Source organism: Salvelinus alpinus, chromosome 21, assembly GCF_045679555.1.
Source record: "Salvelinus alpinus chromosome 21, SLU_Salpinus.1, whole genome shotgun sequence".
Lineage (NCBI taxonomy): Eukaryota > Metazoa > Chordata > Actinopteri > Salmoniformes > Salmonidae > Salvelinus > Salvelinus alpinus.
In genome coordinates, this window is record NC_092106.1 from 4554931 (window position 1) to 4574035 (window position 19105).

Consider the following 19105-nt stretch of genomic DNA (forward strand, 5'->3'; position numbering starts at 1 on the left):
AGATTGAGAGAGATAGAGAGAGAGCTAGAGAGAGAGAGATTGGTCGTACGTCACTTATCATGAAAATCGGACCGCACATTTCACATTGTTGCCTTTGTCCTGTTGATTCTACCTCCCCGATTACACAAAAAGGTGTGATGCTCCTTTCTCTCAATTTACATAAGCATTGAAAATATATCTGGTTTTGTTCTCAGCCCCACTGTTCCTATTCCATTTATAAAGATCATTTAAACACAACACTTCTTTAGGCGGCTGAGCTGGGCTGGCACAATATAATATTGTAAACAAATACAGAAGAGTAGATCTGTTTGACTGAGTTTAATGTTTGGGGAAATGATCTTTGCTCTACGGAGCCATCTCTCATCTCTCGTATTAGTCCGAGCTCTCAATGTGCTTCTTCTGCCTCTCTGTCTCTCCCACTAAGGTAATGTGTTCTCAAGGCCTGTACTTGTACCTTAGGGATAGGTTGGCCGCACCAGCTATGTTCGTGTGGCTCTATCTGGCTTGTGTTGTGTTGAGGAGTCAGTCGGTCAGTGGCATATCCGTCCCTGAGAATCAAGGTAGAGGAAGCTGTGATTCCTCCCCCAGTGCAATTAACTATAGCAGACCTGTATGGTTGGAATAGGCATAGTCTTGCCTAGTGTGAGCATGCCACACACACACATGGGAATTCAAGCATGCACACACACGCGCGTACACACGCACGCACATTCACACACACTCTCCTCTCAAACCGCGGGATAGATCGTGAGAGAAGGAGGAATGACAGTGACAGCATGAGCATTGCCAAATGGTAGCCCACATTGTTTTATGAAAGACATCTTTGTGAGTTTGTGTTATGGATCGTTGGTTCTAATGCTAGCCTTAACCTTGATTGAACTCAGTTGGCTCTGTTGAATTTTGAAGGTTGTTGATACCGAATGAGAATAGAGGGCTTGAGCGCAAAGTGTATTTGATTTTGATATGGTAGAATAGCCCATTGGTTTAGACATAAACGTGCTTCTTAATCCAGAGTGAATAGTGATTGACTTTTATCACAATGTCTACTTACTGTAGGCCTACATAGATTCACAGCAGTCGATACAATGTTGAAAAGAGGAGTTAAAGGGATATGGGAAGACTGGTAGATCTCTTGTGATCTCTAGATCTCAAGTTGTCTGCTGCTGAACTTGTCTGACTAAACCATCTGCTTGTCTGATTTTCAATGAGGGGTTGAGGAGAGAGAGGTGTGGGTGTTTGCGCGCGTGTGTGTGTGTGTGTGTGTGTGTGTGTGTGTGTGTGTGTGTGTGTGTGTGTGTGTGTGTGTGTGTGTGTGTGTGTGTGTGTGTGTGTGTGTGTGTGTGTGTGTGTGTGTGTGTGTGTGTGTGTGTGTGTGTGTGTGTGTGTGTGTGTGTGAATGAAGAGCTGTTGGATGACCCCACAGGTGGACGATAAGGTCCCACTTGACCTCAAAGCCGCCTTTTAGTTCTAAAATCCATCGACGTGAAGTGGATGCTGCCTGCAAATGAAATAAAGACAACTTTATTTGTGAACGTGGATTGTGTTGCCACAACACAGCAGAGCTATCCAAATAGCTTGAACGTATTTCTACATGTTCTTCCGAAGGGTATCTTCTGCTCCCTCGATAGTGAGAGAAAGCAGCAGTTTCACTTGATCCATGTTCTGACAAGTATTAATTGCCTAACTAACGTCCACCGAGCCACTAATCCACTAATCCTACATACCCCCTTCTATTGTATTTTGACCTCCAGTCAATTAACTTACTGACAAAGCACACAAGTAATAAGGTATGAAGTAATAAAGACACTTGAATCATCCCGTGCATACATGCATATATCTCATTGATAAGACGTATGGAAATGAGTGTGTGACAGCTTTCACAGCTTCTATACTAAAGACATTATGGAGATAGGAGGGCAGCCTCTTTTTTTATCACCGTAGTAACAGTCCCCTGGCAACGGACCAGAGTGCCAATTTTTGAAAAAATACCCCCAGGTTCTCCCATCTCACTCTGTGTATTAGTAGCATCAGCAGCGCCGGGAAAGTTCCGAAGCTTCTCTCGCGTCAAGGGAAAACGCCATCGCTGACACAGTAAGTCATTATGATGTGTTTAATTAGTATTTTACCATGACGGATTAGATTCCAAGATAGAGCTTCAGAATACATTTGTGATTTAATTGTATTTATGTGTATTGTCCTTACAATGCTGTTTTTCATATTTGTGTTATCATAGTCAGAAGAGTGATAATAATTTCATATGTGTTGATGGAGGTAGATGGAAATTATGAGATGAAAGCAATTGATTGGTCATATTTGATCTGTGATTTTAGTGTGCAGTTGAAAATTATAATGCAAAACTGCTTTATAAGTGAAAAAATGGTGATGGTGCTTCAATTGTTTTCTGGATTACAGATGAATTGAGATCGTAAAATCAGCATATGTAATGATTCATCATTTTCAAGTCTCAGTTCCAATGAAGTTGTTTATTGCAGTATTTCAATAGTGGCTCCTGTGTTGCAGTCATGGCATCTCTCTGTGTTTCCCAGGGCTCTGACCCTGGCCATATAGGCTCCTCTGCAGGAGGACGGGGGCTCCAAACCTTCCTCCTGCTGGATTAGTGAGAGCGAGAGAGAGAGAGCTAGAGAGAGAACGAGAACGAGAGAGAAGCATAGAGGAATCAGCATGGGTTCCAGCTCCTCTTCCTATGCCCCAAAAACCATCTATCTGGACGTAGATGGTAAGGTTCAGAAGGTGGGTCCTACTCTAGGAGATTTATATTGTCTCTCTTTTCCCCATTCCCTTTTTTGATCGTTGTCCCTGGATAAGGTGGTCCACCTCTTTATGAGGTTTATATTTTCTCCCCAATTATTATATATTTTTTAATTATCGAATTCTATCTGATATTATCCGGATCAGCTGAGTTAACAGATTGCGCCATCAGCTATTTTCTCTACCGTAGCTAGTCAGCATACTTAAAATGAAATAGTGAACAACAAGAATTCATCTCTTATTACCTATCCATGAGTTCCATCCATTTTCATTAGCAAATATCCTAGTTGACCAAAATGAGATCCACAGACAGAGTAATCATGCTCTTCTCTTCTGTGTAAGAGGAGATGTCCTCTGAGCTAGTCAGTGGGAGAGCTGGGGTCACTCTGTGGGGACTCCCACGCACAGCATCCAAATGATCTTGTTTGATTACATCCCTTCAATCATTGAGGTCCCTGGCTGCAATGAGGGAGTCAACCAATAGACAGACAGAAACGGAAATGATGTCATTTTTCTGGTAATGGTAGGCTACAGGTAGGCTGCAGTATGATTTGACTACTGTATGAATCAGGTGACCAAACCAAAAGCTCGCCAAAGTCATATAATCTCTACAGGTGGCCAATGAGATTGACAGAATGCGGGTTCCTTATGACTCCACGGTTTTTGTCGGTTACCCCACACCTACTCTCGTGCACCAGTCATTCTGTGCCCCTTGTTGCCTATATTCTCTATTTTATTTCTACATTCGGGGTGAATACGTTGTAAATACTCCTCAAAACATGAGTCATGTGAGAGGCCTCTGAAGTAGCTGTGTTTTCAAGTTGTGCTAAAAATAGACCAAGAGGTGGTGTGACGGCGTGGTTCACAGGTGTTCGTGGCGGACTTTGAAACGAACACAGACAGTGCCACCTGTTGCAAGTATGTTCTATGCCTCAATTGTTTTCTACTCCCCCCTGAGTCTGAGGAGATGGCCCTGTGTGGCTCAGTTGGTGAAAGCGCGTTGCTTCCAACGTTGTAGTTTAAATTCCCGCAAGGATCACATGCAGAAAACGTATGCACTCACTGTACTGTAAGGAAAACCACTGTGTGGTGGACTGATTCATTATCAAAGGGGGAAGAAACAGAACGTGATATTTGTGAGGGTAGAAACATCACTAGCCTACCCAGTATGTTCTTGTTATCGCAGCTCCGGGCCATTGCACTGTAAGCATGTAATGCAGATAGGCAACAATATAGGCTACTGTGTCTCATATTTGCTCTCATCATATAAGCTACAACATTGTGGTGTGAGGGTCGCCACCGACTCAGAAGTTTGAGCGATCTCGCTCTCTGAGGTCGTTGTGAGCAAAGTTTAATCAGGTCAACACCCACAAGGCCTTGGGGCCCGATGGTATTCCAGGGCACTTTGTCAGAGCATGCGCATAACAGCTGGCAGGCTTATTCACAGTCATTTTCAACCTCTCCTTGTCCCAGTCTGTAATCCCCAAATGTTTTAAGATGACCACCATCATTACTGTTCCCAAGAACTCTAACGCTTCCTGCCACAATGACTACCGCCCTGTAAGCATTCACATCTGTAATCATGAAATGCTTTTAGAGGCTGGATATGGCACACATCAACACTAGACCGACTCCAATTTGCATAACGCCCCAACAGAACCATAGACCACACATTCTCAATTGCACTCCACACTCCCCTAAACCACCTAGATGCGTAAGAGGAATACCAGTGTGAGAGTGCTGTTCATTGACTACAGCTCAGAATTCAACACCATTGTCCCCTCCAAGCTCGTCACCAAGCTTAGGACCCTGGGAGTGCACACCTCCCTCTGCAACTGAATCCTGGACTTCCTGACGGGCCGCCCCCAGGTGGTGAGGGTATGTAACATCACCTACATCACGCTGACCCTCAACACGAGGGCCCCACAGGGGTGTGTGCTTAGTCCCCTCCTGTACTCCCTGTTCAACCACAACTGCATTGCCACACACAACTCCAACACCATCATCAAGTTTGCTGACGATGCGACGGTGGTAGGCCTGATCACCGACGACGATGAGACAGCCTACAGAAAGAAGGAGGGCTGTGACCTGGCAGTGTGGGGCCGGAACAACAACCACTCCCTCCACGTCAGTAAGGCCAAGGAGCTGATAGTGGACTACAGGATACGGGGGGACGGGGGACGGGACCATCCACATCGATGAGGCTGCAGTAGAGCGGGTCGAGATTTCGAGAGCGGGTCAAGATTTCCACTCTGTGAAAATCACTAAGAATCTAAAATGGTATGGGCCCTCAAATCCTCAAAAAGTCCTACAGCTGTAGCATTGAGAGCATCTTGACTAGTTGCATCACTGCTTGGTATGGCAAATGTACTGTCCTTGATCGCATGGCTCTACAGAGGGTGATGCGGACAGCCCAGTACATCATTGGGAGCGAGCTCCCTGCCATCCAGGACCTGGAGTGAAAGGAAGGCCCGGAAAATGGTTAAAGACTCCAACCACATTTTTTTAAACAACTAATTGACCGATGTCGGTTAACCTCTCCGGTATCATTGGGACGCTAGCATCCCACCTCGACAACAGCCAGTGAAATTGCAGGGCGCCAAATTCAAACAACAGAAATCCCATAATTAAAATTCCTCAAACATACTTCCAACCACAGTGTCCGATTTCAAAAAAGCTTTACGGCGAAAGCACACCATGCGATTATGTTAGGACAGCGCCTAGCCACAAGAAACCATACAGACATTTCACAGCCAAGGAGAGGACTCACAAAAGTCAGAAATAGCAATTAAATGAATCACTAACCTTTGATGATCTTCATCTGGTGGCACTCCCAGGATTCCGTGTTACACAATAAATGTTTGTTTTGTTCGATAATGTCCCTCTTTATGTCCAAAAACCTCAGTTTAAATTGGCGCGTTATGTTCAGTAATGCATTGTCTCAAATAACATCCGGTGAAATTGCAGAGAGCCAAATCAAATTACAGAAATACTCATCATAAACATTGATGAAAGATACAAGTGTTATACATAGGATTAAATATACACTTCTTGTTAATCCAACCGCTGTGTCAGATTTCAAAAAGGCATTACAGCGAAAGCACACCATGTGATTATGTTAGGACAGCGCCTAGCCACAAAACACCATACAGACATTTTCCAGCCAAGGAGAGGATTCACAAAGTCAGAAATAGCGATGTCCCTCTTTATGTCCAAAAACGTCCGTTTTGTTGGTGCGTTTAGTTCAGTAACACAAAGTGCGCTCTCAACACCCAGACAAAAAGTCAAAAAAGTACAATAAAAGTTCGTAGAAACATGTCAAACGATGTTTAAAATCAATCCTCAGGTTGTTTTTGTCATAAATAATCAATAATATTTCAACCAGACAAAAGCTTCGTCAATAGAAAAGGAGAAACAAGAAAAGCGCGCTCCCAATCACGTGCTGGCTTCATGTCTGGAAATTTCCACTGTCCACTCATTGAAAGTGCTGTATCTCCCTCATTTTTCAGAGTAAAAGCCTGAAACAATGCCTAAAGACTGGCCACATGTAGAAGAAGCCATAGAGATCGTGAACTGGGTCCTAAGTCTTCGTATGGTGGATAGGCTTTCAATGGAAAAACAGCCTTTCAAAATAATAGTACTTCCTGGATAGATTTTCCTCAGGTTTTCGCCTGCTATATCAGTTCTGTTATACTCACAGACATTATTTTAACAGTTTTGGAAACTTTAGAGTGTTTTCTATCCAAATCTACCAATGATATGCATATCCTAGCTTCTGGGCCTGAGTAGCAGGCAGTTTAATTTGGGCACGCTTTTCATCCAAAATTCAAAATGCTGCCCCCTACCCTAGTGAAGTTAAATGATTTGAATTCCATTTCATTCAAAAAAAAATTGGTGAGCTCGATGCTCACATTGCACATTGCGCTGAAGTTTCTCTACAGATACAGTACCAGTCAAAAGTTTGGACACACCTTCTCATTTCAGGGTTTTTCTTTATTTGTACTATTTTCTACATTGTTAAATAATAGTGTAGACATCAAAACTATGAAATAACACATATGGAATCATGTAGTAATCAAAAAAGAGTTAAACAAATCAAAATATATTCAAAGAAGCCACACTTTGCCTTGATGACAGCAATGCTGAGTACTTGTTGGCTGCTTTTCCTTCACTCTACGGTCCAACTCATCCCAAACCATCTCAATTTGGTTGAGGTCGGGTGATTGTGGAGGCCAGGTCATCTGATTGATGCAGCACTCCATCACTCTCCTTTTTGGTCAAGATAGCCCTTACGCAGCCTGGAGGTGTGTTGGGTCATTGTCCTGTTGAAAAACAATTGTTAGTCCCACTAAACACAAACCAGATGGGATGGCTTACCGCTGCAGAATGCTGTGGTGGCCATGCTGGTTAAGTGTGCCTTGAATTCTAAATAAATCACAGACAGTGTCACCAGCAAAGCACCCCCTCAGCATCACACCTCTTCCTCCATGCTTCACTTTGGGAACCACACATGCAGAGATCATCTGTTCACCTATTCTGAGTCTCACAAAGACACGGCGGTTGGAACCAAACATCTCCAATTTGGACTCATTAGACCAAAGGACAGATTGCCACCGGTCTAAGGTCCATTGCTCGTGTTTCTTGGCCCAAGCAAGTCTCTTCTTATAGGTGTCCTTATTGGTTTCTTTGCAGCAATTCAACCATGAAGGCCTGATTCACGCAGTCAACTCTGAACAGTTGATATTGAGATGTGTTACCTGAACTCTGTGAAACATTTATTTGGGCTGCAATTTCTGAGGCTGTAAAGTCTAATGAACTTATCCTTTGCAGCAGAGGTAACTCTGGGTCTTCCTTTCCTGTGGCGGTCCTCATGAGAGCCAGTTTCATCATAGCACTTCATGGTTTTTGCGAGTGCACTTGAAGAAACTTTCAAAGTTATTGAAATGTTCCGTATTGACTGACCTTCATGTGATAAAGTAATGATGGATTGTCATTTCTCTTTGTTTATTTGAGCTGTTCTTGCCACAATATGGACTTTGTCTTTTACCAAATAGGTCTATCTTCTGTACACCACCCTACCTTGTCACAACACAACTGATTGGCTCAAACGCATCAAGAAGGAAAGAAATTACACAAATTAACTTTTAACAAGGCACACTTGTTAATTGAAATGCATTCCATGAAGCTGGTTGAGAGAATTCCAAGAGTGTGCAAAGCGGTCATCTAGGCAAAGGGTGGCTACTTTGAAGAATCTCAAATATAAAATATATTTGGATTTGTTTAACACTTTTTTATTTACTACATGATTCCATATGTGTTATTTCATAGTTTTGATGTCTTCACTTTTCTTCTACAATGTAGAAAATAGTAAAAGTAAAGAAAACCCCTTGAATGAGTAGGTGTGTCCAAACTTCAGATCTAATGTCCAAACAGTGCTATCGCAATGTTGCATTTGGCAGCATTTCAAAAAGCAACTGCTTCTCCAATGGATATGTCCTCCAATTTCTTTGGCCCATTAAACCTAGAATGCATTCAGGTATAAAAATGGTCAATGCCCTCTTCATATTTTATCCACTTAGCACAAGTGACTCAACCAGATTTTGTTACCTTTGAACACTGACTTGCCTATTTCTTTAAGTCTGCTTGGATTTTGGATACATAGAGCTAGGCATTTAGTAAAGCCAGTATACTTGGGATTACACAAACCTCTGTTGTTATGGCGGCATAGAGTTTTTCAAGTAGAGACCTGAAAGTGACACATGTCCATTCAAGGCCTCGAGAGTTTGAGGGATTGTCTACTACATCTGCTTGTGAAAAAAGGTCTTCAGGTTGTTGGAGGCTAGCCAACATCGCAAGCTTAGATGCACTTTATTTGACAATTCATTTCAGACAGACACACTATGAAACGAACATGAGTGCCGTCAGTATACCACTACATAACTGACATTGTTTATGAAATGTATAATCTGTTTTGGCATTTCTGTGTCTATTGCCGTGATTTACAGAGAACGATACAAACTCTCTCACTGGGTTGATGACGCAAGGATTTGTTGCTAGTATGCTTTTAGAGTCGTCGTATTATCCACGAGATTGGGTTGGTCCCTGACAAGGGTAGGCTACACTGTGTTTAGTTCACACACGTCTTCAACTGCATGCCTTTGTGATTTAGTCCTCGGCATCTTAACTCTCAACATACAGGGTTCACTTGAAAGAGACATGTGCATCTTAATGTAACTTCCCTGTTTAAATAAATGATAAATAAACCTTTTTAAAAATACAATTGTTTTCTTCCCCCACTCTTTCCACTTTAGACACTGCAGACTTTATTTTTTATTTTTTACATAACACACTTAGGTCTTGCAGAGAGCGGACTGTTTTAGGTTGCTTGAGATGCGGAGAGCGACACGAACGACTCTCACCAAGCGTCGGCCTTCTTTTTCTCAGGTGGTTTTCAGTCGTCACTGCAGCCCATGTGACATCAAGGAGCTTCTTTGTTCCTCGTCCAACATCCCCAGGTCAGTGACATTTCTCCTTCTCTCGTCTCTCCCACCACTCCCCCATAGTCACACATTCTTCTAAAGTATGCATTACAAACAAAACCCGTGTTTCAAGTTCACTACAAATGTATCGACTCACTATCCTGACAGAGCTGTATGAATGATAAGTCAACTACAAGTAAACACCGAACGACAAGCTTATTAGCGTGTGTTTTAGAGAATGCTAACAAGAAATGTAGGTTGGAACCCGGTATAGTGCACTACTTTTGTGCCCTGGTCAAAAGTAGTGCCGTTTGGGAATAGGGTGCTATTTGGAACACACCCTTATTATTTATTCTTGTTGCTCCCCGTCCATAGGAATACTGCTATCATGATGGTAGATCCTGAAGGGGCCCTGGTGTCCATAGACCCTACTATGCCTACCAACTCTCCCAAGTAACACGTCACCTTTACCCTAATCACCAAATCTCAATGATACAGTATATTTATTGATCTCGGTCATAGAAAATAATTCCTGACCGTTGTTAATCCAAAGAATGCCTAGCATTTGTACGATGTGTAAAAATGATTTTCAAATGTGATGTAGACAATGATGTTGGAATCTCACTGACATGTTTTACAGCTCCTTGTACAAAGTCATTTCTTTATCCACTGGTCAGCTAGGAGGTGAAGTACCAACATGATATTTCAAATTCAGAAACACTTTTTAGACTTTTACCTTTTAGTCCTTATTAATTCAATCTTACTCACATAGCTCACATAAAGCGATCACAGCAAAACGTTAAAACAATGTAAAAACAACAGATCTGGCTACTAAACATTTCTTCATGTTCACAGGTAGCATTTTGATCACTAAAGGTGATTTATTTCTTGTTTGTTTGCGCCCACAGATAAAGAGGACATGTTTCAGAACGTGTTATCTCAGGTGGCAGAGCAGTTCAGCAGGTAATTGGTGCCTTTATGTTCCGCTGCAGACAGAAGCGCTACGCTTTAGTCTTTTTCTGAAGAAACACTTCCATGACACCAGAGGCTTTTCAAACAAACCCCTTTCACATATTTTCTTGCAGGGCTTTCCGAATCAACGAGCTGAAAACTGAGGTGACCAACAGACTGGCAATGTTGGAGAAAAGAGTGGAGTGTACGTGCGTGTTTTTTTTAAACTGAACTTTCGATGTGTGTTTCTCTCTTTGTGTGTGTGTGTGTGTGTGTGTGTGTGTTTCTGTGTGCATGTGTGTGTTGTTTCACTGTTACTGGATTCACCGTTTTATGTACTAACAGTCGTGTTGTCGTTACAGTGGAGGGACTGAAGGTGGTGGAGATTGAGAAGTGCAAAAATGACCTCAAGAAACTACGAGATGAGATGACATCCAGAGGAGGAGGGAGGTACGGTGACCTTTGACATAAATGACACTCATCAAGCCATGCTCCAGATTTCTTACGATATTCTATAGTAAGACTTTTATGATGGTTTTAAAATGTTGTTGTGATTTAGAGAAATCATACAGCTAGTAGATCGATGATACAAATATGATGTATTTGCTCGCATCTCTTCAGAGTTGGGAACTGTCCCTGCAAGTACAACTTCTCAGATGACGGGAAAAAGCTTAATCCCAGACGTGACGTCCCAAGTTATCCAAAGGTACATAATTAGGGGATTCTAGTAATATACAGTAGGCTACACATATCTAAAGATATTCATCACTTTGACATCATTAATCCTAGAACTGATGCTGTGATTTCTCGCTCATTTCTACAGTACACCTTATCCCAGGAGACTATTGAAGCACTGAAGAAGCCAACATTCGATGTCTGGCATTGGGAACACAATGAGGTTTGTTCTCTTGAGATTCAGATCTGATATCTATCATATTTCCAACCAGGCATATATAATCACATTTTTGGTAGTAAAACATTTTGAAGTATTTTCTCGAACTGTGAACTTAAAGGAATATCTACGCTCAAAAACTATATTTTGGTATTTTGTTAATTAGTCCAATCCCAAAATGTTTTGCATGTCAGCAATCAAGTTTAAGATAGAGCACTTGCTGTGCCTTATGATGATGCTCTGTAGTATTCCTTTGACTTTGTCTTTGATCGGTGGCTTAGATGCTGAGCTGCTTGGAGTACATGTACCATGACCTGGGACTGGTGAAGGAATTCAACATGAACCCCATCACTCTCAAACGCTGGCTGGTAAAAGTAGAACTGTATAAAAGCAATTACCTCAACGTGCAAAGTGGATATGCAACTGATATAGAACAACAACTTCAAAGAAGAGAACCAAAGAGTATTGATGACTATTTGGCCAGTTTGATTGACAGCTTTCTTTCTCACAGCTGGGCATTCAGGAGAACTATCGCAGCAACCCGTTCCACAACTTCCGCCACTGCTTCTGTGTCAGTCAGATGATGTATGGCATGATTAACCTGTGTAACCTGCCGGTAAGAAACGATGGTACTAATATAATATAATACATGCAATTTACCAGACACACATGGTCTATAACTAGGGTCCAGAGTTTTTTCCTGGTCAGGTCAGGATGTCAGGAAAATCTCCTGGCACCTTGTACTAGAGATTTATAGGAGACTAACATGTGCTGTGTGTGTTCCTCAGGAGAAGATGACTCTGACGGACATGGGCATTCTCATGACAGCTGCAGTGTGCCACGACCTGGACCACCCCGGCTACAACAACACGTAAGTGCCCAAAGGTTCCTACTCTGCGCCTCAGTTCCCCCTGCTCTACAGCATTCACTAGGTCTCCGAATAGATGCTGACGATAGACACAATACTGACGTGTTCATTCACAAAGAGATGTTCTGGAACTTCTTCATTGATGTTATTACATTGTGGAAATGGTCCAATCTATACTTCCAGGTTTGATGATGTAAAGTTAAAAGTTCCTTCCTAACCATGTAACATGACCAGGGTAAAACTCTGGGCCCTAGTGATTATAGGCTTCCCGTCAGGTCATGTTGTCAAGGAACACTCCTGGTCTTAGGCATAAATCAACTGTCACAGAGGTGTATTTTGCTCGTCAGGTACCAGATCAACGCTCGCACAGAGCTGGCCGTGCGTTACAACGATATATCTCCCCTGGAGAACCATCACTGCGCCGTGGCCTTCCAGATCCTCTCGCTGCCCGAGTGCAACATATTCGCCAACGTCGAATTGGAGGCCTACAAGCAGATCAGACAGGTAGGTGGTGTCCTAGGCTAATGCACAGGGATTCTTCTGCATCCCAATTTGCACCCTATTACCTACATGTGCACCACTGTTGACAGAAGTAGTGCACTATATTGGGAATAGGGTCCCATTTGGGTTGCTGCTTTTGTCTTTTTGCATTTCCGTCTCTCCAACTAACCACGAGATGTTTTGAGTTGGCCTAAGGCAGGAGGGGGTTTCAGAATTTGTGATGATTCCATCTCCCTTTACAGGCCATCATTACCCTGATCTTGGCCACAGACATGGCCCGGCATGGAGAAATATTAGACTCCTTCAAACATAAAGTGGACAGCTTTGACTTCACCAACGAGGAGCATGTCACATGCGTACGTATCGCACATCACACGGCATCAACTGTCTGTGTATACTGTATATCAAGAGGTGCCAAATAGGCATACCTTTGTTCAGGTATAGCCTCAGCACTTCAGCAAACAACAGAAAGCAGGAGGGGTGCTCAATTAAAAAATACAGGGATGGAAAAATAGTGCATACCCAAGAAAGACTTTGAATAGTGGACTGGTGATATCATGTGATTGTAATGGAGATAAGAATGTACTGGAAGCTCACTCCACAGCTATCTTGAAATGCCACTGATGGAGCTGTCAGATTAGATCTTTTTTTGATAGCTCAAACGGTTGGTACGTTGTCAAGGCGGGCGTTCACGTGTGTCTGCGAGCAGAGGATCACTGGTTCAAGCCCGATATGGGGACAGCTAAACTGATTGCAGCACACTGATTTCGGTTTCATGACGTCAGTCCTGTCCATCCTATAGAATAAAGCCAGAGGGTTCTAAGACAAAGTGCCTGTGTTAATATTAAGCGCTCCGAAGCCTTTTACCACAAGTAGACCTTTCCTGGAAAGTCAAACTCGCTAGCCAATGATAAAAACTATGGTTGGTGTCGACATAACGCACGGCCAAAAGTTCTCTTTATGCCTTGTCCGTATGTGTGCAGCTGAAGATGGTTCTGATCAAATGCTGTGACATCTCCAACGAGGTCCGGCCTACCGAGGTGGCCGAACCCTGGGTGGACTGTCTGCTGGAGGAGTATTTCATGCAGGTGACCTCGATCGAGTCGAATAATAATCATGCATAATAATAAAGTCTAATAATAATGAGTCTAGTAATGTGTTGATTGGAATTATGGGGTGAAAACAGTCTCAGCTGTCACTCTTGAAGTTGCACATGCTTTATTTATAAGGGTAAAAATCAATTGTGTTTCGGGTGCCGTCTTGGCCTTCATCAGGATTAGTCTGTTCATTTAGAATGATGTCATTAACGAGTGGAGTGACATGTGCAAACCCTCCTGTCTCGGGATTGGACAGAGTGACAGGGAGAAGACTGAAGGGCTGCCGGTGGCTCCGTTTATGGACAGAGACAAAGTGACCAAGCCCACTGCCCAGATCGGATTCATCAAGTTTGTCCTCATCCCAATGTTTGAGACAGTCATGAAGGTAGGCGTGTGTGTTTGAACTACAAAGCAATGTCACCATATTTAAAATATATATATATATATTTAACTCGGCAAGTCAGTTAAGAACAAATTCTTATTTACAATGACAGCCTAAGAACAGTGTGTTTACTAACTTGTTCAGGAGCAGAAGGACAGATTTTTACCTCGTCAGCTTTCGGTTACTGGCCCAACGCTCTAACCACTAGGCTACCTGCCGCTCCAATATTAGATTGACATAGTGTGCAAGTATGCGTGTGTCGGTGTTGGTGTTTGTGCACACATGCGTGTGTGCATGCGTGCCCGCCTGCGAGTGTTTGCGTGTGCTTCCGTTTTGTACACGTCTCTTATATTTCATGACCTCTTGAAAACAATGTCAATGGACAATTCCATACGATCCTGAATACCTACCCGCCATCCTCCCCTGTGTGTTGCAGCTCTTCCCCCAGATTGAGGAGATCATGGTGCAGCCTCTGAGAGACTCCAGAGACCACTACGAGGAGCTGAAGCAGATCGATGACGCCATGACAGAGGTAGGACATCTGTTCTCACTTAACATTACACTGTCCTTCAGGGTCGGGGTGAATTCCATTTGAAGTCCAGTCAACTCGGAAAGTAAACCAAATTCCAATTCCAATTCCCACTTTTCCTAGTTGGAAAAACATTGGAGAGAATTGGAATTTCTTATTACTCACAATCAACCGGGGTATTTGTATCGGGGGAGGGGTGGGGATTACCCGTCTGCGTCCAACCACTTTCTAACATTAAGATGTGTCTTTTGTTCAATGAGGCGCAGAAGAAAAAAACTGAAAATATGTCATTAGGAGGGAAGAAGAAGTAAGCTCTGCTGCTGCGAGCACAGTGGTACTGTGTAAGTAACGGACTCTGATTGGCCTGTAGTGTTAGTCCTGAGTGCCCCCTCTCTCTTCTGCCTCTCTCCAGTCTGCCAACAACAACACTGCTGCAAGCTAGTGAGCTAGCTATAGTAGGAGCACAAGGCTTTTTACTACGACCGCACAATATTTTCATCACTCTGAATTTGCTTTCGAAAAAAGAACTGAATTAACAAAAAAGAAACAGCTCAACTCTACTGCATTACAAATTTTTGTTTTCACAAAAACAAAAATAAAACAGACTGAGTATTTGGAACCACCAGCAAGATGAGGCTCTTCCATTGAAGATGAGGTTAATAGTTGAATTATTCAGTTCAATAGTATTCCCCTCCAATTTGCACCAATCAGTCCTGGCCCTTGGGAGGGGGGGGCACTCACCACAACACCAAAAATGAAGCTGGTCTATTACATAGACCTGCAGCCCAGTGGCAAAAGCAAAGTGGTGAAAACGTTGCGCTGTCTTAACGTCATCAATGTGGGTCGTTGGATTCTTCACAACCTCATTGATAACGTTTTGACGACCGAATAGTGTCTTCCCCGTCTATGATTTTACAGTTTCTCTCCCTTTGCTGTGTGTGGTATTGCAAGTTCATAGTGTGCAGGATTTTCCACAGCGAAGAGCATTGTGATGGATATGGATACTGATGGAGCCAAGTCACAATCAAGAATGCTTTGTCCTATTCAAAGCACTGTGTGTGTGCGTGAGGGTGTGTGTGTGTGCATGTGTGTGTGCCACTTAATCAGAATCCTCTCTGGAGAATCCCGTCTGATATCCTCAAGTGCTTTTTTTCATTTTAGGGCTCTGGCTCTCGTTTTATGATCCAAAAATTCAAAAAGGTCATGGGTCGTCCTGATCTGCGTCTTTGAAGATGGAGGGTGAAAAGACTTGTCTTCTACACACTGAACCAACCTCAGACTACATGGAACCTCCTGGTTGATCTCCACTGTTTTGTTATGAACATTACAGAAGGACAATCGCTCTGTTTCAATGTCCACACTAGCATACTACATAGGATGAATTCATGTATCAAGCACATTGGAATATAGCTCACCTGAACGCTAGTTGGTCATTGTAGGTATCCACGGCTGTGTATACACAGGCAGCCCAATTCTGATCTTTTTGCCCAATTATTGGCAAAGGATCTGATCTGATTGGTCAAAATACCAATAATTGGGCAAAATATCATAATTGGTCTATGTATACACAACCTATACTAATTTCTGAGTGACAATTGGTCAATGTAGGTATATGTTTTGCCATATTTTCTGCTCTGTTTTTAGTCACACTTGTTGATGTTGCCTATTACGGTATAATCAATAACAACTAAGATGTTTACTGGAACACAGTCTTCCCCTTGTTCAATTCTCCTATTCAAATGCAAAACTGTTTCTAAAACAGTTTGAATAAATTGACTCTTAATTTAACCATGTCAAGTACACAGCCTATTTTAACATAATAATTATTATGAGGTTTAAACATTATTACAACAAATTCAACTAATTATCTCCTGGTGTGTGCACTGAATGAATTTACATAAATTCATATTTTGAGGTTTGTGTAATAGCACATCCATTGTTGTTCAATATATTCCGTCTTTAATTACAATCTAAAATGTTATTCTTGTATTTTTATTTATTTTTGCATAGTACATCCTGTGCAAACTACATTACAGTTGTAAAACATCCTTTTATACAAAATGTGTCACCTAGTAATAAACTCCACCAGTATTTAGAAAAGTTGCAGGTTATTAAGAGATCAAAATGTTCAGTAGTGTCTGATTTTCATTTCAGAAAGTCATTCTCATCAAAGGTTCATGAGAAATACCATTGACTCTTCTCTGAATGGTGCAGGGGTGAATGAACCAATGGGAGGTCAAGCTCGGGAGTCTTTGAAAGCTTGTGTACTTTACTCGATATCTGTATTCTAATGTGTATGCTTTATGCACAATACGGATGGCCCAGGAAAACCATTTTAAGAGCGTGGTAGTCCCTAGCTCTAGGCTTTGAGGGGGTATGTGTTGAAACAGGACTTCTTTGACAGTTTTGTTGTACAACTCCAAACTACCACTTACCCCACATCTCTCTATAGTATCTCTCCACAAAAATAAGTGGGTGGTATTCAACAGGTACAGTAGATTTACTATTGCCTGTTTTATAACCTTTATTTATTGCAACCTGTTTCACATTTCCAAGAGTGATAATTGTCTATCTGTAAGACGATACTTCCATACAGTATGCTTACCCTTTTTATGACCTACATGATTCTGATGACATTTGGATGATAAAGTCTTTGGCTCTGAAGAATCCAAAGAGATAGGATGTCAATACTGACTTCAATGTTTTCTGCAGGTCTGCTGCTAGATAATAGTGACTTTTGGAAAATTCCAGAGGGACAAACAGAGATGGAAATAACTTTCTTCTGTACGTTTTCTCTGCTAGTTGGCTTCACGTCTAAGTCCTTTTCACCTCTGAATCCGTTTGATGGGGTCTTTGGGCTGAACTTGAGTATGGTCTAGTCATTTTGTTTAGAGGGAACTATCTTTATACTCTATGTTGCATGGATATAAAGGACATCAACCACCTGAGCCACGACCTGTTCACCCTGTTATCATCAAGAAGGCGAGGTCAGTACAGGTGCATCAAAGCTGGGACCGAGAGACTAAACAACAGCTTCTATCTCAAGGCCATCAGACTTTTAAATAGCCATCACTAGCCGGCTACCACCCAGCTACTCAACTCTGCACCTCAGAGGTTACTGCCCAATATGCACACAACCGGTCAAAAGTTTTAGAACACCTACTCATTCAAGGGTTTTTCTTTATTTTTACTATTTTCTACATTGTAGAATAATAGTGAAGACATCAAAACTATGAAATAACACATATGGAATCATGTAGTAACCAACAAAGTGTTAAACAATATTTGAGATTCTTCAAATAGCCACCCTTTGCCATGATGACAGCTTTGCACACTGAAAAGTTGCAGGTTATTAAGAAGAAGAATAATGAATAAGAAATAAAAGTAACAAGTAATTAAAGAGCAGCAGTAAAATAACAACAGCGAGACTATATACAGGGGGGTACGGGTGCAGAGTCAATGTGCGGGGGCACCGGTTAGTCGAGGTAATTGAGGTAATATGTACATGTAGGTAGTAATGGAACACTAGTCACTTTAATAATGTTTACATACTGCTTTACTCATCTCATATGTATATACTGTAGTCTATTCTACTGTATTTTAGTCAATGCCACTCCGACATTGCTCGTCCTAATATTTATATATTTCTTAATTCCATTATTATACTTTTAGATTTGTGTATTTTTGTGAATTGTTAGATACTACTTCACTGTTGGAGCTAGGAACACAAGCATTTTGCCACACCCGCAATAACATCTGCTAAATATGTGTATGTGACCAATAAAATTGCATTTTGATTTGACAAAAGTAACCACCAGGCCTTGTTATCTCACTCTCCCCCCAACATTGTATCTTTCTGATAAATTATACTTTGCACGTAAACTGGTTGTTTTAGTTCTTTGTTTGATTCTCACTGCAGTATCATTTTGCCCTTTTCTTTCATTTCAATTACTCATAAACACCCCTTAGACATGTCCTACTCTGTTGATGATGAGGCAGCAAGAGATGACTCCCAAGACAATTCTAACCGTTTTCATCACTCGAGTTTGTTCAATGAAAGGACAGCTCTCAGCTGACTGAGAGACACGTCTTAAGTCTTTGAATGAGAGTAATTACCCCCCAGCCCCCCCTCTCTTTCTCCCTACCTCCCTCCTTTGCTCTACTCACTTGCGTGCGAGACATCAAGACACACAGTTTTTACATTAACCAGAAGGAATGCTTTAATTAGCTATGACATACTCTTATCACGAAGGTGATGTTGTTGCTTTGCCAAGCAGAGCTAAAGGGACATATTGATTTAGTTTAATATACTGTATGTACCCTTTAAATACCTTTTATCAGATTACCTAATAAATGTCATCAACCAGTGGCGACCAGTAATTCAGGGCCCCACATTTTTAGCAAAATAAATAAATATATACACCTTACCTCTTTGGCATAATATTTTGGCATTAATACGAGTTGCATATCAGTTTGCAAACAATGTAAAAAAATATATATCATTAAGTCAATATAGCCACATACAAACATGGTCTCTTTTTTGTTTTCTTGATTAATTAAGGCAGCTCCAAAATGCAGCCTAGTGTAACGGATGTGAAATGGCTAGCTAGTTAGCGGGTACGCGCTAGTAGCGTTTC

The 19105-nt window shown here is 41.9% G+C and overlaps 1 protein-coding gene across 3 annotated transcripts; it reads left to right on the forward strand.

The window, feature by feature from the left end:
* Positions 1-1986: 1986 nt before the first annotated feature.
* On the forward strand, positions 1987-18279 carry pde9ac (phosphodiesterase 9ac). Of its 3 annotated transcripts, none has more exons than XM_071356571.1 (20): positions 1987-2091; positions 2547-2751; positions 9214-9284; positions 9624-9701; positions 9889-9932; positions 10157-10211; positions 10334-10404; positions 10562-10649; positions 10821-10905; positions 11023-11097; positions 11373-11459; positions 11603-11707; positions 11880-11962; positions 12307-12463; positions 12703-12816; positions 13444-13548; positions 13814-13942; positions 14376-14471; positions 14729-14809; positions 15630-18279. In XM_071356571.1, exons 2-19 carry the CDS (start codon positions 2683-2685, stop codon positions 14777-14779), a joined length of 1563 nt encoding a protein of 520 aa, XP_071212672.1. In that variant the 5' UTR covers positions 1987-2091; positions 2547-2682; the 3' UTR covers positions 14780-14809; positions 15630-18279. The 3 variants fall into 3 exon arrangements, with proteins under 3 accessions (XP_071212672.1, XP_071212673.1, XP_071212671.1); XM_071356572.1 differs by having other exon boundaries at positions 14735-14809; XM_071356570.1 differs by lacking the exon at positions 14729-14809.
* Positions 18280-19105: the final 826 nt, after the last annotated feature.

Bases quoted from the DNA above. Each gene is read 5' to 3' on its own strand.
- pde9ac (XM_071356570.1), top strand. From the start codon at position 2,683: ATGGGTTCCAGCTCCTCTTCCTATGCCCCAAAAACCATCTATCTGGAC. The intron at 10,906-11,022 runs GTACATAATTAG...TCATTTCTACAG, and splicing joins ACGTCCCAAGTTATCCAAAG to TACACCTTATCCCAGGAGAC. The intron at 11,963-12,306 runs GTAAGTGCCCAA...TTTGCTCGTCAG, and splicing joins CACCCCGGCTACAACAACAC to GTACCAGATCAACGCTCGCA.